This window comes from Hypanus sabinus, chromosome 26 (genome assembly GCF_030144855.1).
Source record: "Hypanus sabinus isolate sHypSab1 chromosome 26, sHypSab1.hap1, whole genome shotgun sequence".
Classification (NCBI taxonomy): Eukaryota; Metazoa; Chordata; class Chondrichthyes; order Myliobatiformes; family Dasyatidae; genus Hypanus; species Hypanus sabinus.
Genome location: NC_082731.1, coordinates 19,518,429 through 19,539,784, shown reverse-complemented (window position 1 = coordinate 19,539,784; position 21,356 = coordinate 19,518,429). Strand labels below are relative to the sequence as shown.

The 21,356-nt window shown below is 58.0% G+C and overlaps 1 protein-coding gene across 1 annotated transcript in view; it reads right to left on the bottom strand.

Moving 5' to 3' along the window:
* parp2 (poly (ADP-ribose) polymerase 2) overlaps positions 1–21,356 on the bottom strand; it is a 139,574-nt gene that overhangs the window by 102,163 nt on the left and 16,055 nt on the right. Inside the window, exons 3-9 of the mRNA XM_059951587.1 lie at positions 20,424–20,560; positions 17,073–17,282; positions 16,584–16,727; positions 7,014–7,084; positions 5,770–5,820; positions 4,706–4,802; positions 2,900–2,975 (exon numbers count right to left, since the gene is read on the bottom strand). Coding sequence (XP_059807570.1) covers positions 2,900–2,975; positions 4,706–4,802; positions 5,770–5,820; positions 7,014–7,084; positions 16,584–16,727; positions 17,073–17,282; positions 20,424–20,560 — 786 coding nt within the window. The remainder of the gene's footprint in view (positions 1–2,899; positions 2,976–4,705; positions 4,803–5,769; positions 5,821–7,013; positions 7,085–16,583; positions 16,728–17,072; positions 17,283–20,423; positions 20,561–21,356) is intronic.

Sequence of the window (21,356 nt, the reverse complement as noted above, 5' to 3'; positions counted from 1 at the left end):
GTGTGACGGGACGGTGTGGAGGGAGCCTCACCCTGTTTGACCCTGTCCCTGGGAGTGTGTGACGGGACGGTGTGGAGGGAGCCTCACCCTGTGTCTGACCCTGTCCCTGGGAGTGTGGGTGGGATGGTGTGGAGGGAGCCTCAACCTGTGTCTGACCCTGTCCCTGGGAGTGTGTGACGGGACAGTGTGGAGGGAGCCTCACCCTGTGTCTGACCCTGTCCCTGGGAGTGTGTGACGGGACGGTGTGGAGGGAGCCTCACCCTGTGTTTGACCCTGTCCCTGGGAGTGTGTGACGGGACGGTGTGGGGGGAGCCTCACCCTGTGTCTGACCCTGTCCCCGGGAGTGTGTGACGGGACGGTGTGGAGGGAGCCTCACCCTGTGTCTGACCCTGTCCCTGGGAGTGTGGGTGGGATGGTGTGGAGGGAGCCTCACCCTGTGTCTGACCCTGTCCCTGGGAGTGTGTGACGGGACGGTGTGGAGGGAGCCTCACCCTGTGTCTGACCCTGTCCCTGGGAGTGTGTGACGGGACGGTGTGGAGGGAGCCTCACCCTGTGACTGACTCTGTCCCTGGGAGTGTGTGTCGGGACGGTGTGGAGGGAGCCTCACCCCGTGTCTGACCCTATCCCTGGGAGTGTGTGATGGGACTGTGTGGAGGGAGCCTCACCCTGTGTCTGACCCTGTCCCTGGGAGTGTGTGACGGGACGGTGTGGAGGGAGCCTCACCCTGTGTCTGACCCTGTCCCCGGGAGTGTGTGACGGGATGGTGGGGAGGGAGCCTCACCCTGTGTCTGGCCCTGTCCCTGGGAGTGTGTGATGGGATGGTGTGGAGAGAGCCTCACCCTGTGTCTGACCCTGTCCCTGGGAGTGTGTGACGGGACGGTGTCGAGGGAGCCTCACCCTGTGTCTGACCCTGTCCCTGGGAGTGTGGGTGGGATGGTGTGGAGGGAGCCTCAACCTGTGTCTGACCCTGTCCCTGGGAGTGTGTGACGGGACAGTGTGGAGGGAGCCTCACCCTGTGTCTGACCCTGTCCCTGGGAGTGTGTGACGGGACGGTGTGGAGGGAGCCTCACCCTGTTTGACCCTGTCCCTGGGAGTGTGTGACGGGACGGTGTGGAGGGAGCCTCACCCTGTGTCTGACCCTGTCCCTGGGAGTGTGGGTGGGATGGTGTGGAGGGAGCCTCAACCTGTGTCTGACCCTGTCCCTGGGAGTGTGTGACGGGACAGTGTGGAGGGAGCCTCACCCTGTGTCTGACCCTGTCCCTGGGAGTGTGTGACGGGACGGTGTGGAGGGAGCCTCACCCTGTGTCTGACCCTATCCCTGGGAGTGTGTGATGGGACTGTGTGGAGGGAGCCTCACCCTGTGTCTGACCCTGTCCCTGGGAGTGTGTGACGGGACGGTGTGGAGGGAGCCTCACCCTGTGTCTGACCCTGTCCCCGGGAGTGTGTGACGGGATGGTGGGGAGGGAGCCTCACCCTGTGTCTGGCCCTGTCCCTGGGAGTGTGTGATGGGATGGTGTGGAGAGAGCCTCACCCTGTGTCTGACCCTGTCCCTGGGAGTGTGTGACGGGACGGTGTCGAGGGAGCCTCACGTCTGACCCTGTCCCTGGGAGTGTGTGACGGGATGGTGTGGAGGGAGCCTCACCATGTCTGACCCTGTCCCTGGGAGTGTGTGACGGGACGGTGTGGAGGGAGCCTCACCCTGCGTCTGACCCTGTCCCCGGGAGTGTGTGACGGGATGGTGTGGAGGGAGCCTCACCCTGTGTCTGACCCTGTCCCTGGGAGTGTGTGATGGGATGGTGTGGAGGGAGCCTCACCCTGCGTCTGACCCTGTCCCTGGGAGTGTCTGACGGGATGGTGTGGAGGGAGCCTCACCATGTCTGACCCTGTCCCTGGGAGTGTGTGACGGGACGGTGTGGAGGGAGCCTCACCCTGCGTCTGACCCTGTCCCTGGGAGTGTGTGACGGGATGGTGTGGAGGGAGCCTCACCCTGTGTCTGACCCTGTCCCTGGGAGTGTGTGATGGGATGGTGTGGAGGGAGCCTCACCCTGCGTCTGACCCTGTCCCTGGGAGTGTCTGACGGGATGGTGTGGAGGGAGCCTCACCATGTCTGACCCTGTCCCTGGGAGTGTGTGACGGGACGGTGTGGAGGGAGCCTCACCCTGCGTCTGACCTTGTCCCTGGGAGTTTGTGACGGGATGGTGTGGAGGGAGCCTCACCATGTCTGACCCTGTCCCTGGGAGTGTGTGACGGGACGGTGTGGAGGGAGCCTCACCCTGTGTCTGACCCTGTCCCTGGGAGTGTGTGACGGGACGGTGTGGAGGGAGCCTCACCCTGTTTCTGACCATGTCCCTGGGAGTGTGTGACAGGATGGTGTGGAGGGAGCCTCACCCTGTGTCTGACCCTGTCCCTGGGAGTGTGTCACGGGACGGTGTGGAGGGAGCCTCACCCTGTGTCTGACCCTGTCCCTGGGAGTGTGTGATGGGATGGTGTGGAGGGAGCACCCTGTGTCTGACCCTGTCCCTGGGAGTGTGTGATGGGACGGTGTGGAGTGAGCATCACCCTGTCCCTAGGAGTGAGTGATAGGACGGTGTGGAGGGAACCTCACCCTGTGTCTGACCCTGTCCCCGGGAGTGTGTGATGACACGGTGTGGAGGGAGCCTCACCCTGTGTCTGGGAGTGTGTGATGGAATGGTGTGGAGGGAGCCTCACTGTGTCTGAGCTTGTCCCAGCGAGTGTGTGACAAATCAGAGGGAGCCTCATTTTGTTGGAAAATGTTCACTGGTACCAACGAAATGGAGTACAATGTATGACCTCGAACGGCCATGCCCAGGACATCGAGCGGTCTTTCCCCTGCCCCTGGCCCTCAGAAGCATTCAGTGGCAATTCCTCATTTACTCACTTTTTCTCAAAGATCTCTTTCGCTTTCTGTAGATCAGCTCCACATGGGATCAAGCTGTTCTGTCCCACCTTGCCCACTGAAAAGGAAAATGTTTCCCAACTGAACATCGGGTTTATAATCCACAGCCTTCCCTGACCCCTTGCGTCCGGTTTAATCGCACCCCTTCAATCGGGACCCTTGTTGACCCCTTTGACTCTTTTTACTCATCATCCCTCTCTGTTTCGTTTAGTATGGACCCCATACCCCTGATCAGCTCACCATCACACCCCGCTTGAAATGACTCTCATTCTGTCCTATTTAACATCTCATCCTTCATCCTCCACCCTTGTTAGTCCTCTCTGTCCTATAACATCTCAACCCTCCATACAGATCCTCGCAGGCACCCTCTGTCCCGTTAATATTTCACCCTCTTGATCAGAACCTTGTAAAACCCCCCACCGTCCAAATTAATATCTCACCCCCTCAATCGGAACCCTTGTTAACCCCTGACCCTTTTAATATCTCACCTTCTCCTGGATCAAGATTCCCATTCACCCCTCTGTCCCATTTAATCTTCCCAACCCCTCTGACCAGGATTCCATGGAACATCCAATCCATCTCCACCCCCTCAGATCAGGATCCTCACAAACCCTTCAATATTGTTTATTACCTCCATCCACCCACCCCTTCCCTACAATGGTTAACCTCTGTCTCATGAATTACTACCACAACCCCCTCCAGATCAGGACCCTCATTACCCACCTCTGACCCATTTAATTCCCCCCCCCCCATTAAGATTCTCATTAATCGCCACACCCACTCCGTCTAATATGCCTTTCACATAATCAGGGCACTCACTAACCTCCTCTGTCCCGTTTAGTATCTCTCCCCCTCACAGTAAGGATTCTGGACAAATTCTCTGACCCATGCAATTCCCCCACCTGGATCAGGACTCTCATTAAATCCCCCCATCCCAAAAATATTCAACCCCTCCACAACCAGGACTCGTAAGCCCCGTCTTTCCCATTAATATCCCACCCTTCCCCAATCAGGACACTCGTTAACCCCTCTGTCCCGTTATTATTCCACCCCTCTGCGATGTGGACCCGCGATGTCGCCCTGTCCCATTAATATGCCACCCCTCTTCAATGAGGACCCATGTTGATGCCCTGTCCTATTTATATGCCACCCTTCTCCAACAAGGACCCTTGTTAACCCCTTCTGTCCAATTAATATTCCACCCCTCCTTGATCAGGACTCTTGCTAACCCCCTTTGTCCTGTTAATATTCCAGCCCCCCCCAGTTAAACACCTCTGTCCTGTTAATATTCCACCACTCTCCAATCAGAACCCTCATTAGCTCTGTCCCATTAATTATCCACCCCTCCATGAGGTCCTCCGTTGACCCCATCTGTCCTGTTAATACTCCACCACTCCCAATCAGAACCCTTGTTGACCCCCTCTGTCCATTAATATTCCACATCTCCCCAGTCAAGACACTAGCTATCCCTGTATGTCTCATTAACATTCCACCCCTCCCCAATCAGGACACTCATTAAACCCGTCCCATTAATATTCCACCCCTCCCCCACGAGGACCCTCATGAACCACTTCTGTACCGCTGGTATTCCACCCCTCCCCAATCAGGACTCTTATTATTCCCCTCTTCCCTGTTAATATTCCGCCTCTGCAGATCAGGACCCTTATAAATCCTCCCTGTCCTACTCTGTTGTCCAGTGGTCAGGCAGGTCACGGCCTGCTCTCAGGGTGCGAGCTTCCTCGGGATCTCCCGGCCAGCGGCCTTGGGGTCTGACGGCAGGACACTTACCCCTTCCCCAGCGCATCCATACGTTGAACCTCTTGCTGTCGTCGTCCTGCAGCAGCTGAATGATGTAGAACTTGTTGTTATTGAACTGCAGATTTGTCTGCATGGGGGAAGAAATAGTTGGACGAAGTGTCAGAAATGGACGCAGGCATTTTCACCAGCTCTCTCCGATCACAAACTTCAAACTTGCCCCTTGCACACCTCCACAGCCAGGTTAATGTTTCTGATGCTGGATGTTCACCCTTTTCCTCACACTCCCCCCCCCCCCCCCCAATTTTGTGTGTGCGCGCATGTGTGTATGCATCTGTGTGTGTGTGTGTGTGTGTAAGTGCGCATGCACGTTGCAGAAAGTTTGGCACAAGAAACAAGAACAAGATAAATTTTAGACAGTGTCAATATTTCACTTGCAGTCTTTTTCCATCCCTGCCTCCCTCTTAAATTCACTTACTTCCCTCCCTGCAGGTCCCTGAGCAGCTTCTTCTAAGATGTTTTTTGGTGCCTGGCCAACACACATAAAAAGCTGGAGACACTCAGTAGGTCAGGCAGCATCTATGGAGAGGTCCTACATCAGGACCAGAAAGGAAGGGGGCAGAAGGTCAAGAGGAGGAATACAAACTGGCAGGTGACTGGTGAGACTGGCTAAGGAATAGGTAGTGGGATGAATCAAGAAGCTGGGAGGGGATAGTTGGAAGAGTTAAAGGGCTGAAGAAAAAAGAATCCATAGGACAGGAAAGGACCACAGGAGAAAGGAAAGGAGGTGGGGTATCAGAGGGTGACCCTTACTGATGATGAGCCTCAGACCGAAACATCAACCGTTTATTTCCCTCCAGAGATGCTGCCCGACTTGCTGAGTTCTTCAAGCATATTGTGTGATTTGCCCCTGATTTCCAGCATCTGCAGAATCCAGGACTTTGGAGGCAGCCTGGTTCTAGGGAATGTCAAGGGAGGGTTTATACGCAGACTGGAGGACATCCCCTGGTCCATTTGGAAGGAAAGAGGCCAGAGAGTGAGGGAACATGGCTAGAGAGGGGGAAATCAGCAGGGTCCCAGGAAGCAGTCAGATATACCTGGCTTAGGAGTGCATCATAGACTTCATCCGCCTCATAGTAGACATGTGCCTGGAAGAGAGGCAGAGGGAGACAGTCAGGATTGGGGGTCAAGAGTGTGTGGGGTCTTTCAATGACCCAACAGCTGGTCCACCCTACAAATCCTTCATGACCTTCACACTTCACAGTCTCCGACCCCTACCCCCACCCCCAACAAATCAGAATTAGGAGAGAGAAGGTACAGAGCCTCAGGGCTTACATCACCAGGTTCAGGAAGAGTTATTACCCTTCAACCATCAGGCTCGTGAACCAAAGGGGATAGATTTACTCAACTTCACTTGGCCCATCATTGAAATGCTCCCACAGCCTCTGGACTCACTTTCAAGAACTCTTCATCTCACGTTCTGGACGCTTACTGCTTATTTATTTATAATTATTTATTTTTTGTATTTGCGCAGTTTGTTGTCTTTTGCAACACTGATCGACCACCTAAGTTGGTGCAACTTTTTCACTGATTCTATTCTGGATTCAGTGAGTCTGCCCACAAGGAAGTGCCTCGACCCCCTGACCTTTCCAGTCCGCCCCAACGTTTAGCTCTCCACTTGAACAACAGTTTTGTTTATTACTGACGCACGTAGCGAGGGGCAGTGAGAAACTTTGTTCTGCGTCAGTGGGGAAGAAGCAATCCTTCAGCCTGGTGGTACGTGCTTCCAGACCTTCATATCCTCTGGTCGACGGGTGTGGAGAGAAGAAAGAATGTTTCGGGGGGGGGGGCGGGATCTTTGATTGTGCTGGCTGCTTTACTGAAGCAGTGAGAAGTGTAGAGAGAGACACACACCCTCTTCCAACTATCACGGAGGAGCTACAACACTCAACATTTTAGTAACAGCTTCTTTCCCTTCGCCATCAGATTGCTAAACAGTCCGTGAATCCATGAGCACTGTTCCTCATTTACATGATTCATTTAATTCCTATTGCAATTTCTGGTAATTTATTTGAGACTTGCACTGGCCTGCTGCCACAAAACAATGAATTTGGCAACATACTGTACGTGAGTGATAATAATCCTGATTCGGATAAGAATTTGATGTTCTGTGCCTGTGATGCCGCCGCAGGAGAGTTTATCACAGCACCTGTGCGCTCATGGACAGGTGCAGTTGAGATAAACTTGACCCTGACTTTGACTCTGTTCTGAGAGAAGGGGACTGTGGGTTGGGTGCAGGGTTGTATCTCTCTCCCCTTCCCTTTCCCTCCACTGGTCTTACCTTCCCCTGCTTCTCCCGACATTCAGCATCCACAGCAGCCTTACCCTTCACTACAAGCGTCCTCACGGTACCTGGGGTGTGGAGAGGAGGGCAGGAAGGTGAAAACATGAGAGATAAAGCATTCCTTCCCCTACCCCCTTCGTGCAACTCACTCTTTCTCCCCACAGATCATACCCACCCCCGGATGCACCCCCTATTCCCCCGCCTCTCCCCTCCCAGCTCTATACAACCCCACCCCAAGCAACCTCCCCCATCTCCCCTCGCCTTCTGTAAATGCACCCCTAACACTGGGACCCACCCTCCATCTTCCCCCCAACCACACACCCGTCTTTCCCCACCACACACCCGTCTTCCCCCACCATGCACCCATCTTTCTCCACCACACACCCATCCTACCCCCACCACACACCCATCTTCCCCCACCACACCCATCTTTCCCCACCACACACCCATCTTTCCCCACCACACACCCATCTTTCCCCACCACACACCCATCTTCCCCCACCACACACCCATCTTCCCCCACCACACACCCATCTTCCCCCACCACACACCCATCTTTCCCCTCCACACACCAACCTTTCCCCACCACACACCAACCTTTCCCCACCACACACCAACCTTTCCCCACCATACCCCCATCTTTCCCCACCACACCCCCATCTTTCCCACCACACCCCCATCTTTCCCCACCACACACCCATCTTTCCCACCACACACCCATCCTACCCCCACCACATCCCCATCTTTCCCCACCACACACCCATCTTTCCCCACCACACCCATCTTTCCCCACCACACACCAACCTTTCCCCACCACACACCCATCTTTCCCCACCACACCCATCTTTCCCCACCACACACCAATCTTTCCCCACCACACACCAACCTTTCCCCACCACACACCCATCTTTCCCCACCACATCCATCTTTCCCCACCACACACCAATCTTTCCCCCACAACACCCATCTTCCCCCACCACACCCATCTTTCCCCACCACACCCATCTTCCCCCACCACACCCATCTTTCCCCACTACACACCCGTCTTTCCCCACCACACACCCGTCTTTCCCCACCACACACCCGTCTTTCCCCACCACACACCCGTCTTCCCCCACCACACACTCTTCCTACCCCCACCACACACCCATCTTAGCCCACCACAAGCCCATCCTACCCCGACCACACACCCATCTTTCCCCACCACACACCCATCTTTCCCCACCACACACCCATCTTTCCCCACCACACACCCATCTTTCTCCACCACCCATCCTACCCCCACCACACACCCATCTTTCTCCACCACACACCCATCCTACCCCCACCACACACCCATCCTACCCCGACCACACACCCATCTTTCCCCACCACACCCCAACCTTTCCCCACCACACACCCATCCTACCCCCACCACACACCCATCTTCCCCCACCACACCCATCTTTCCCCCACACCCATCTTTCCCCTCCACACACCCATCTTTCCCCACCACACACCCATCTTTCTCCACCACACACCCATCTTCCCCCACCACACCCATCTTCCCCCACCACACCCATCTACCCCCACCACACTCATCTTCCCCCAACACACCCATCTTTCCCCACCACACACCCATCCTACCCCCACCACACACCCATCTTTCCCCACCACACCCCAACCTTTCCCCACCACACACCAACCTTTCCCCACCACACACCCATCTTTCCCCACCACACCCATCTTTCCCCACCACACCATCTTTCCCCACCACACCATCTTTCCCCACCACACACCCATCCTACCCCCACCACACACCCATCTTTCCCCAGCACACCCATCTTTCCCCCACCACACCCATCTTCCCCCACCACACCCATCTTTCCCCACCACACACCAATCTTTCCCCACCACACACCAATCTTTCCCCCACCACACCCATCTTTCCCCACCACACCCATCTTCCCCCACCACACCCATCTTTCCCCACCACACCCATCTTTCCCCACCACACACCAATCTTTCCCCCACCACACCCATCTTTCCCCACCACACACCCATCTTTCTCCACCACACACCCATCTTTCTCCACCACACACCCATCTTTCTCCACCACACACCCATCTTTCTCCACCACACACCCATCCTACCCCCACCACACACCCATCCTACCCCCACCACACACCCATCCTACCCCCACCACACACCCATCCTACCCCCACCACACACCCATCCTACCCCCACCACACACCCATCTTCCCCCACCACACCCATCTTTCCCACCACAAGCCCATCCTACCCCGACCACACACCCATCTTTCCCCACCACACACCCATCTTTCTCCACCACACACCCATCTTTCTCCACCACACACCCATCTTTCTCCACCACACCCATCTTCCCCCACCACACCCATCTTTCCCCCACCACACACCCATCTTCCCCCACCACACACCAATCTTCCCCCACCACACCCATCTTCCCCCACCACACTCATCCTACCCCCACCACACACCCATCTTTCCCAACCACACACCCATCCTACCCCGACCACACACCCATCTTTCCCCACCACACCCCAACCTTTCCCCACCACACCCCAACCTTTCCCCACCACACACCAACCTTTCCCCACCACACACCCATCTTTCCCCACCACACCCATCTTTCCCCACCACACCATCTTTCCCCACCACACACCCATCCTACCCCCACCACACACCCATCTTTCCCCAGCACACCCATCTTTCCCCCACCACACCCATCTTCCCCCACCACACCCATCTTTCCCCACCACACACCAATCTTCCCCCACCACACCCATCTTTCCCCACCACACCCATCTTTCCCCACCACACACCAATCTTTCCCCCACCACACCCATCTTTCCCACCACACCCATCTTTCCCCACCACACACCCATCTTTCTCCACCACACACCCATCTTTCTCCACCACACACCCATCTTTCTCCACCACACACCCATCCTACCCCCACCACACACCCATCTTTCTCCACCACACACCCATCTTTCTCCACCACACCCATCTTCCCCCACAACACCCATCTTTCCCCCACCACACACCCATCCTACCCCGACCACACACCCATCTTTCCCCACCACACACCCATCTTTCTCCACCACACACCCATCTTTCTCCACCACACCCATCTTCCCCCACCACACCCATCTTTCCCCCACCACACACCCATCTTCCCCCACCAGACACCCATCTTCCCCCACCACACACTCATCCTACCCCCACCACACACCCATCTTTCCCCACCACAAGCCCATCCTACCCCGACCACACACCCATCTTTCCCAACCACACACCCATCTTTCCCCACCACACACCCATCTTTCTCCACCACACACCCATCCTACCCCCACCACACACCCATCTTCCCCCACCACACCCATCTTCCCCCACCACACCCATCTTCCCCCACCACACACCCATCTTTCCCCACCACACACCCATCTTTCCCCACCACACACCAACCTTTCCCCACCACACACCAACCTTTCCCCACCATACCCCCGTCTTTCCCCACCACACCGTCTTTCCCACCACACCCCCATCTTTCCCCACCACACACTCATCTTTCCCACCACACCCATCCTACCCCCACCACACACCCATCCTACCCCCACCACATCCCCATCTTTCCCCACCACACACCAACCTTTCCCCACCACACACCCATCTTTCCCCACCACACCCATCTTTCCCCACCACACCCATCTTTCCCCACCACACACCCATCTTTCCCCACCACACACCAACCTTTCCCCACCACACCCCCGTCTTTCCCCACCACGCACCCGTCTTTCCCCACCACGCACCAGTCTTTCCCCACCACGCACCCGTCTTTCCCCACCACGCACCCGTCTTTCCCCACCACGCACCTTTCCCCACCACGCACCCGTCTTTCCCCACTACACACCCGTCTTCCCCCACCACACACTCTTCCTACCCCCACCACACACACATCTTTCCCCACCACAAGCCCATCCTACCCCGACCACACACCCATCTTTCCCCACCACACACCCGTCTTCCCCCACCACACACTCTTCCTACCCCCACCACACACACATCTTTCCCCACCACAAGCCCATCCTACCCCGACCACACACCCATCTTTCCCCACCACACACCCATCTTTCCCCACCACACACCCATCTTTCTCCACCACACACCCATCTTTCTCCACCACACACCCATCTTTCTCCACCACACACCCATCTTTCTCCACCACACACCCATCCTACCCCCACCACACACCCATCTTCCCCCACCACACCCATCTTTCCCCCACCACACCCATCCTTCCCCTCCACACACCCATCTTTCCCCACCACACACCCATCTTTCTCCACCACACACCCATCTTCCCCCACCACACCCATCTTCCCCCACCACACCCATCTACCCCCACCACACTCATCTTCCCCCAACACACCCATCTTTCCCCACCACACACCCATCCTACCCCCACCACACACCCATCTTTCCCCACCACACCCCAACCTTTCCCCACCACACACCAACCTTTCCCCACCACACACCCATCTTTCCCCACCACACCCATCTTTCCCCACCACACCATCTTTCCCCACCACACCATCTTTCCCCACCACACACCCATCCTACCCCCACCACACACCCATCTTTCCCCAGCACACCCATCTTTCCCCCACCACACCCATCTTCCCCCACCACACCCATCTTTCCCCACCACACACCAATCTTTCCCCACCACACACCAATCTTTCCCCCACCACACCCATCTTTCCCCACCACACCCATCTTTCCCCACCACACCCATCTTTCCCCACCACACACCAATCTTTCCCCCACCACACCCATCTTTCCCCACCACACACCCATCTTTCTCCACCACACACCCATCTTTCTCCACCACACACCCATCTTTCTCCACCACACACCCATCTTTCTCCACCACACACCCATCTTTCTCCACCACACACCCATCCTACCCCCACCACACACCCATCCTACCCCCACCACACACCCATCCTACCCCCACCACACACCCATCCTACCCCCACCACACACCCATCTTCCCCCACCACACCCATCTTTCCCACCACAAGCCCATCCTACCCCGACCACACACCCATCTTTCCCCACCACACACCCATCTTTCTCCACCACACACCCATCTTTCTCCACCACACCCATCTTCCCCCACCACACCCATCTTTCCCCCACCACACACCCATCTTCCCCCACCACACACCAATCTTCCCCCACCACACCCATCTTCCCCCACCACACTCATCCTACCCCCACCACACACCCATCTTTCCCAACCACACACCCATCCTACCCCGACCACACACCCATCTTTCCCCACCACACCCCAACCTTTCCCCACCACACCCCAACCTTTCCCCACCACACACCAACCTTTCCCCACCACACACCCATCTTTCCCCACCACACCCATCTTTCCCCACCACACCATCTTTCCCCACCACACACCCATCCTACCCCCACCACACACCCATCTTTCCCCAGCACACCCATCTTTCCCCCACCACACCCATCTTCCCCCACCACACCCATCTTTCCCCACCACACACCAATCTTCCCCCACCACACCCATCTTTCCCCACCACACCCATCTTTCCCCACCACACACCAATCTTTCCCCCACCACACCCATCTTTCCCACCACACCCATCTTTCCCCACCACACACCCATCTTTCTCCACCACACACCCATCTTTCTCCACCACACACCCATCTTTCTCCACCACACACCCATCCTACCCCCACCACACACCCATCTTTCTCCACCACACACCCATCTTTCTCCACCACACCCATCTTCCCCCACAACACCCATCTTTCCCCCACCACACACCCATCCTACCCCGACCACACACCCATCTTTCCCCACCACACACCCATCTTTCTCCACCACACACCCATCTTTCTCCACCACACCCATCTTCCCCCACCACACCCATCTTTCCCCCACCACACACCCATCTTCCCCCACCAGACACCCATCTTCCCCCACCACACACTCATCCTACCCCCACCACACACCCATCTTTCCCCACCACAAGCCCATCCTACCCCGACCACACACCCATCTTTCCCAACCACACACCCATCTTTCCCCACCACACACCCATCTTTCTCCACCACACACCCATCCTACCCCCACCACACACCCATCTTCCCCCACCACACCCATCTTCCCCCACCACACCCATCTTCCCCCACCACACACCCATCTTTCCCCACCACACACCCATCTTTCCCCACCACACACCAACCTTTCCCCACCACACACCAACCTTTCCCCACCATACCCCCGTCTTTCCCCACCACACCGTCTTTCCCACCACACCCCCATCTTTCCCCACCACACACTCATCTTTCCCACCACACCCATCCTACCCCCACCACACACCCATCCTACCCCCACCACATCCCCATCTTTCCCCACCACACACCAACCTTTCCCCACCACACACCCATCTTTCCCCACCACACCCATCTTTCCCCACCACACCCATCTTTCCCCACCACACACCCATCTTTCCCCACCACACACCAACCTTTCCCCACCACACCCCCGTCTTTCCCCACCACGCACCCGTCTTTCCCCACCACGCACCAGTCTTTCCCCACCACGCACCCGTCTTTCCCCACCACGCACCCGTCTTTCCCCACCACGCACCTTTCCCCACCACGCACCCGTCTTTCCCCACTACACACCCGTCTTCCCCCACCACACACTCTTCCTACCCCCACCACACACACATCTTTCCCCACCACAAGCCCATCCTACCCCGACCACACACCCATCTTTCCCCACCACACACCCGTCTTCCCCCACCACACACTCTTCCTACCCCCACCACACACACATCTTTCCCCACCACAAGCCCATCCTACCCCGACCACACACCCATCTTTCCCCACCACACACCCATCTTTCCCCACCACACACCCATCTTTCTCCACCACACACCCATCTTTCTCCACCACACACCCATCTTTCTCCACCACACACCCATCCTACCCCCACCACACACCCATCTTCCCCCACCACACCCATCTTTCCCCCACCACACCCATCCTTCCCCACCACACACCCATCTTTCCCCACCACACACCCATCTTTCTCCACCACACACCCATCCTACCCCCACCACACACCCATCTTCCCCCACCACACCCATCTACCCCCACCACACCCATCTTTCCCCACCACACACCAACCTTTCCCCACCACACACCCATCTTTCCCCACCACACCCATCTTTCCCCACCACACACCAATCTTTCCCCCACAACACCCATCTTCCCCCACCACACCCATCTTTCCCCACCACACCCATCTTTCCCCACCACACCCATCTTCCCCCACCACACCCATCTTTCCCCACTACACACCCATCTTTCCCCACCACACACCAACCTTTCCCCACCACACCCGTCTTTCCCCACCACACACCCGTCTTTCCCCACCACACACCCGTCTTCCCCCACCACACACTCTTCCTACCCCCACCACACACCCATCTTTCCCCACCACAAGCCCATCCTACCCTGACCACACACCCATCTTTCCCCACCACACACCCATCTTTCCCCACCACACACCCATCTTTCTCACCACACACCCATCCTACCCCGTCCACACACCAATCTTTCCCCCACCACACCCATCTTCCCCCACCACACCCATCTTCCCCCACCACACACCCATCTTTCCCCACCACACACCCATCTTTCCCCACCACACACCAACCTTTCCCCACCACACACCAACCTTTCCCCACCATACCCCCGTCTTTCCCCACCACACCGTCTTTCCCACCACACCCCCATCTTTCCCCACCACACACTCATCTTTCCCACCACACCCATCCTACCCCCACCACACACCCATCCTACCCCCACCACATCCCCATCTTTCCCCACCACACACCAACCTTTCCCCACCACACACCCATCTTTCCCCACCACACCCATCTTTCCCCACCACACCCATCTTTCCCCACCACACACCCATCTTTCCCCACCACACACCAACCTTTCCCCACCACACCCCCGTCTTTCCCCACCACGCACCCGTCTTTCCCCACCACGCACCAGTCTTTCCCCACCACGCACCCGTCTTTCCCCACCACGCACCCGTCTTTCCCCACCACGCACCCGTCTTTCCCCACCACGCACCTTTCCCCACCACGCACCCGTCTTTCCCCACTACACACCCGTCTTCCCCCACCACACACTCATCCTACCCCCACCACACACACATCTTTCCCCACCACAAGCCCATCCTACCCCGACCACACACCCATCTTTCCCCACCACACACCCATCTTTCTCCACCACACACCCATCTTTCTCCACCACACACCCATCCTACCCCCACCACACACCCATCTTCCCCCACCACACCCATCTTTCCCCCACCATACCCATCCTTCCCCACCACACACCCATCTTTCCCCACCACACACCCATCTTTCTCCACCACACACCCATCCTACCCCCACCACACACCCATCTTCCCCCACCACACCCATCTACCCCCACCACACCCATCTTTCCCCACCACACACCAACCTTTCCCCACCACACACCCATCTTTCCCCACCACACCCATCTTTCCCCACCACACACCAATCTTTCCCCCACAACACCCATCTTCCCCCACCACACCCATCTTTCCCCACCACACCCATCTTTCCCCACCACACCCATCTTCCCCCACCACACCCATCTTTCCCCACTACACACCCATCTTTCCCCACCACACACCAACCTTTCCCCACCACACACCAACCTTTCCCCACCACACCCGTCTTTCCCCACCACACACCCGTCTTTCCCCACCACACACCCGTCTTCCCCCACCACACACTCTTCCTACCCCCACCACACACCCATCTTTCCCCACCACAAGCCCATCCTACCCTGACCACACACCCATCTTTCCCCACCACACACCCATCTTTCTCCACCACACACCCATCCTACCCCCACCACACACCCATCTTCCCCCACCACACCCATCTTTCCCCCACCACACCAATCCTTCCCCACCACACACCCATCTTTCCCCACCACACACCCATCTTTCTCCACCACACACCCATCCTACCCCCACCACACACCCATCTTCCCCCACCACACCCATCTACCCCCACCACACCCATCTTTCCCCACTACACACCCATCCTACCCCCAGCACACACCCATCTTTCCCCACCACACCCCAACCTTTCCCCACCACACACCAACCTTTCCCCACCACACCCCCATCTTTCCCCACCACACACCCATCTTTCTCACCACACACCCATCCTACCCCTACCACACACCCATCCTACCCCCACCACATTCCCATCTTTCCCCCCACACCAATCTTTCCCCACCACACACCAATCTTTCCCCACCACAACCCCATAACATTGTCCCCTCACCCCTGACAAAATCTCAACCTGAGGCACACACTCCCCTCCCGAGTCGTCCAGCGTGGACAACGAACAATCTTCCCTCTCCCAAAGCAGGACTCACCATCGCCCCCCTCTCCACCAGGGGAGGTGGAAACGTCTGTGGATGGGGCCCTCCGAGATCTCTTGGCTGCAGCAGGGGCACTGGTCTGGGGGCAGGGTCCAGCAGAGACTGGAGAAGCATTGGGGCTGGTCGACTGAACGGCATCTGTAGAAAGGGGTTGTTGTGTAACGGAGAGGGAGGGAGGGAGGGAGGGAGCAGGGAAAATACAGAGGCAGGGGAAGGGAAGGCAGAACAAATCATTATCCTGATGCCTCCCACTTATCTGTACAAACCTGCCAGAAACACCAAAAAACTGATAGAGCAAACTCCCCCCACCCTCCGTAAACCCCTCACCAAGGAGACCCCAACAACTCCCACCCACCCCGTCACATTCCCCCAGCTCACCCACAAGCTCTCCACTCCTTCTCCCCTCCCAGCTCCTCCACCCTCCCTCATCCCTCTCGCTCCCTGCCTGCTTACATTCCCACCACTCCCCCAACGCCCTCTCACCGGACAAAACCCGTCCCATCTTGCGTTCAGCCTGGCTACGCTTGTTGACCTGCCTCATACTGGACGTATCCAGCAAGTAGCGGTTGCGGCCAACGGTCAGGCTGACTGTCTTGGGCTTGGGCTGCCTCTTCGTTCTCTCCAGCTCCCGACAGGTGTCTGCGTTGTATCCCTGCCAGCTGCCTCCATCGTCCTCCCACTGCCACAGGTAGTCTGCAGGGGAAATCACAGGGTGAGGCTCCCTCCACACCGTCCCGTCACACACTCCCAGGGACAGGGTCAGACACAGGGTGAGGCTCCCTCCACACCGTCCCGTCACACACTCCCAGGGACAGGGTCAGACACAGGGTGAGGCTCCCTCCACACCGTCCCGTCACACACACCCGGGGACAGGGTCAGACACAGGGTGAGGCTCCCTCCGCACCGTCCCGTCACACACTCTCAGGGACAGGGTCAGACACAGGGTGAGGCTCCCTCCACACCGTCCCGTCACACACTCCCAGGGACAGGGTCAGACACATGGTGAGGCTCCCTCCACACCGTCCCGCCACAGACTCCCAGGGACAGGGTCAGACACAGGGTGAGGCTCCCTCCACACCGTCCCGCCACAGACTCCCAGGGACAGGGTCAGACACGGGGTGAGGCTCCCTCCACACCATCCTGTCACACACTCCCAGGGACAGGGTCAGACACAATGAGGCTCCCTCCACACTGTCCCATCACATACTACCAGGGACAGGGTCAGACGCAGGGCGAGGCTCCCTCCACACCGTCCCATCACACACTCCCAGGGACAGGGTCAGACACAGGGTGAGGCTCCCTCCACACCGTCCCGTCACACACTCCCAGGGACAGGGTCAGACACAGGGTGAGGCTCCCTCCACATCATCCCATCACACACTCCCAGGGACAGGGTCAGACACAGGGTGAGGCTCCCTCCACACTGTCCCGTCACACACTCCCAGGGACAGGGTCAGACACAGGGTGAGGCTCCCTCCACATCATCCCATCACACACTCCCAGGGACAGGGTCAGACACAGGGTGAGGCTCCCTCCACACCGTCCCGTCACACACTCCGAGGGACAGGGTCAGACACAGGGTGAGGCTCCCTCCACACCATCCCGTCACACACTCCCGGGGACAGGGTCAGACACAGGGTGAGGCTCCCTCCACACCGTCCCATCACACACTCCCAGGGACAGGGTCAGACACAGGGTGAGGCTCCCTCCGCACCGTCCCGTCACACACTCCCAGGGACAGGGTCAGACACAGGGTGAGGCTCCCTCCGCACCGTCCCGTCACACACTCCCAGGGACAGGGTCAGACACAGGGTGAGGCTCCCTCCACACCTTCCCGTCACACACTCCCAGGGACAGGGTCAGACACATGGTGAGGCTCCCTCCACACCGTCCCGCCACAGATTCCCAGGGACAGGGTCAGACACGGGGTGAGGCTCCCTCCACACCGTCCCGTCACACACTCCCAGGGACAGGGTCAGTCACAGGGTGAGGCTCCCTCCACACCGTCCCGTCACACACTCCCAGGGACAGGGTCAGTCACAGGGTGAGGCTCCCTCCACACCGTCCCGCCACAGACACCCAGGGACAGGGTCAGACACGGGGTGAGGCTCCCTCCACACCATCCTGTCACACATTCCCAGGGACAGGGTCAGACACAGGGTGAGGCTCCCTCGGCACCGTCCCGTCACACACTCCCAGGGACAGGGTCAGACACAGGGTGAGGCTCCCTCCACACCATCCTGTCACACACTCCCAGGGACAGGGTCAGACACAGGGTGAGGCTCCCTCCACACCATCCTGTCACATACTCCCAGGGACAGGGTCAGACACAGGGTGAGGCTCCCTCCACACCGTCCCGTCACACACTCCCAGGGACAGGGTCAGACACAGGGTGAGGCTCCCTCTACACCGTCCCGTCACACACTACCAGGGACAGGGTCAGACACAGGGTGAGGCTCCCTCTACACCGTCCCGTCGCTCATTTCTGGGACAGGGTCAGACACAGGGTGAGGCTCCCTCTACACCGTCCCGTCACACACTCCCAGGGACAGGGTCAGACACAGGGTGAGGCTCCCTCCACACCGTCCTTCACACACTCCCAGGGACAGGGTCAGACACAGGGTGAGGCTCCCTCCACACCGTCCCGTCACACACTCCCAGGGACAGGGTCAGACACAGGGTGAGGCTCCCTGCACACCGTCCCGTCACACACTCCCGGGGACAGGGTCAGACACAGGGGGTGAGGCTCCCTCCACACCGTCCCGTCACACACTCCCGGGGACAGGGTCAGACACAGGGTGAGGCTCCCTCCACACCGTCCCATCACACACTCCCAGGGACAGACACAGGGTGAGGCTCCCTCCACACCGTCCCGTCACACACCCTCAGGGACAGGGTCAGACACAGGGTGAGGCTCCCTCCACACCGTCCCGTCACACACTCCCAGGGACAGGGTCAGACACAGGGTGAGGCTCCCTCCACACCGTCCCGTCACACACTCCCAGGGACAGGGTCATTCACAGGGTGAGGCTCCCTCCACACCGTCCCGTCACACACTCCCAGGGACAGGGCCAGACACAGGGTGAGGCTCCCTCCACACCGTCCCGTCACACACTCCCAGGGACAGGGTCAGACACAGGGTGAGGCTCCCTCCACACCGTCCCGTCACACACTCCCGGGGACAGGATCAGACACAGGGTGAGGCTCCCTCCACACCGTCCCGTCACACACTCCCAGGGACAGGGTCAGACACAGGGTGGGGCTCCCTCCACACCGTCCCGTCACACACTCCCAGGGACAGGGTCAGACACAGGGTGAGGCTCCCTCTACACCGTCCCGTCACACACTCCCAGGGACAGGGTCAGACACAGGGTGAGGCTCCCTCTACACCGTCCCGTCGCACATTTCTGGGACAGGGTCAGACACAGGGTGAGGCTCCCTCTACACTGTCCCGTCACACACTCCCAGGGACAGGGTCAGACACAGGGTGAGGCTCCCTCCACACCGTCCTTCACACACTCCCAGGGACAGGGTCAGACACAGGGTGAGGCTCCCTCCACACCGTCCCGTCACACACTCCCAGGGACAGGGTCAGACACAGGGTGAGGCTCCCTGCACACCGTCCCGTCACACACTCCCGGGGACAGGGTCAGACACAGGGGGTGAGGCTCCCTCCACACCGTCCAGTCACACACTCCCGGGGACAGGGTCAGACACAGGGGGTGAGGCTCCCTCTACACCGTCCCGTCACACACTCCCGGGGACAGGGTCAGACACAGGGGGTGAGGCTCCCTCTACACCGTCCCGTCGCACATTTCTGGGACAGGTACTCACAGTCCTCCTTGTCCTTCACTGCACAGCGGAACCTCCTTTCAAAGCCCGTCTGTGTGTTCACCTGGACCATTTTTTGCAAATCCACGTTGATGGTGGTGGCTGGAGTCACAGACAGGAGAACTGATGAACTCCCAGAGCTGTGGAGAGAACATCAGAGATCTTCAATCAGCAGCTCCTCGCTTCCTCATGCTCAACACCCCACCCCAACCCTCTGCTGCAGTGATTCTATACAAACACCAGTGTGATCTGACCTCTCCACCATCCCACCAGTCCAGGGAGAAGAGATTCCAGTTATAGGATTAAGAAATCACTGGTTTTGATACAGGACTGTAGGAAGAGAGTGGGTCAGTGGGATTAGTGTGGGGATTGATACAGGACTGTGGGGAGAGAGTGGGACAGTGGGATTAGTGTGGGGATTGATACAGGACTGTGCAGAGAGAGTGGGTCAGTGGGATTAGTGTGGGATTGATACAGGACTGTGGGGAGAAATTGGATCAGTGGGATTAGTGTGGGGATTGATACAGGACTGTGCAGAGAGAGTGGGACAGTGGGATTAGTGTGGGGATTGATACAGGACTGTGCAGAGAGAGTGGGACAGTGGGATTAGTGTGGGGATTGATACAGGACTGTAGGGAGAGAGTGGGTCAGTGGGATTAGTGTGGGGATTGATACAGGACTGTGGGGAGAGAGTGGGACAGTGGGATTAGAGTGGGGATTGATACAGGACTGTTGGGAGAGAGTGGGACAGTGGGATTAGTGTGGGGATTGATACAGGACTGTTGGGAGAGAGTGGGACAGTGGGATTAGTGTGGGATTGATACAGGACTGTGGGGAGAGTGGGACTGTAGGGAGAGAGTGGGACAGTGGGATTAGAGTGGGGATTGATACAGGACTGTTGGGAGAGAGTGGGACAGTGGGATTAGTGTGGGGATT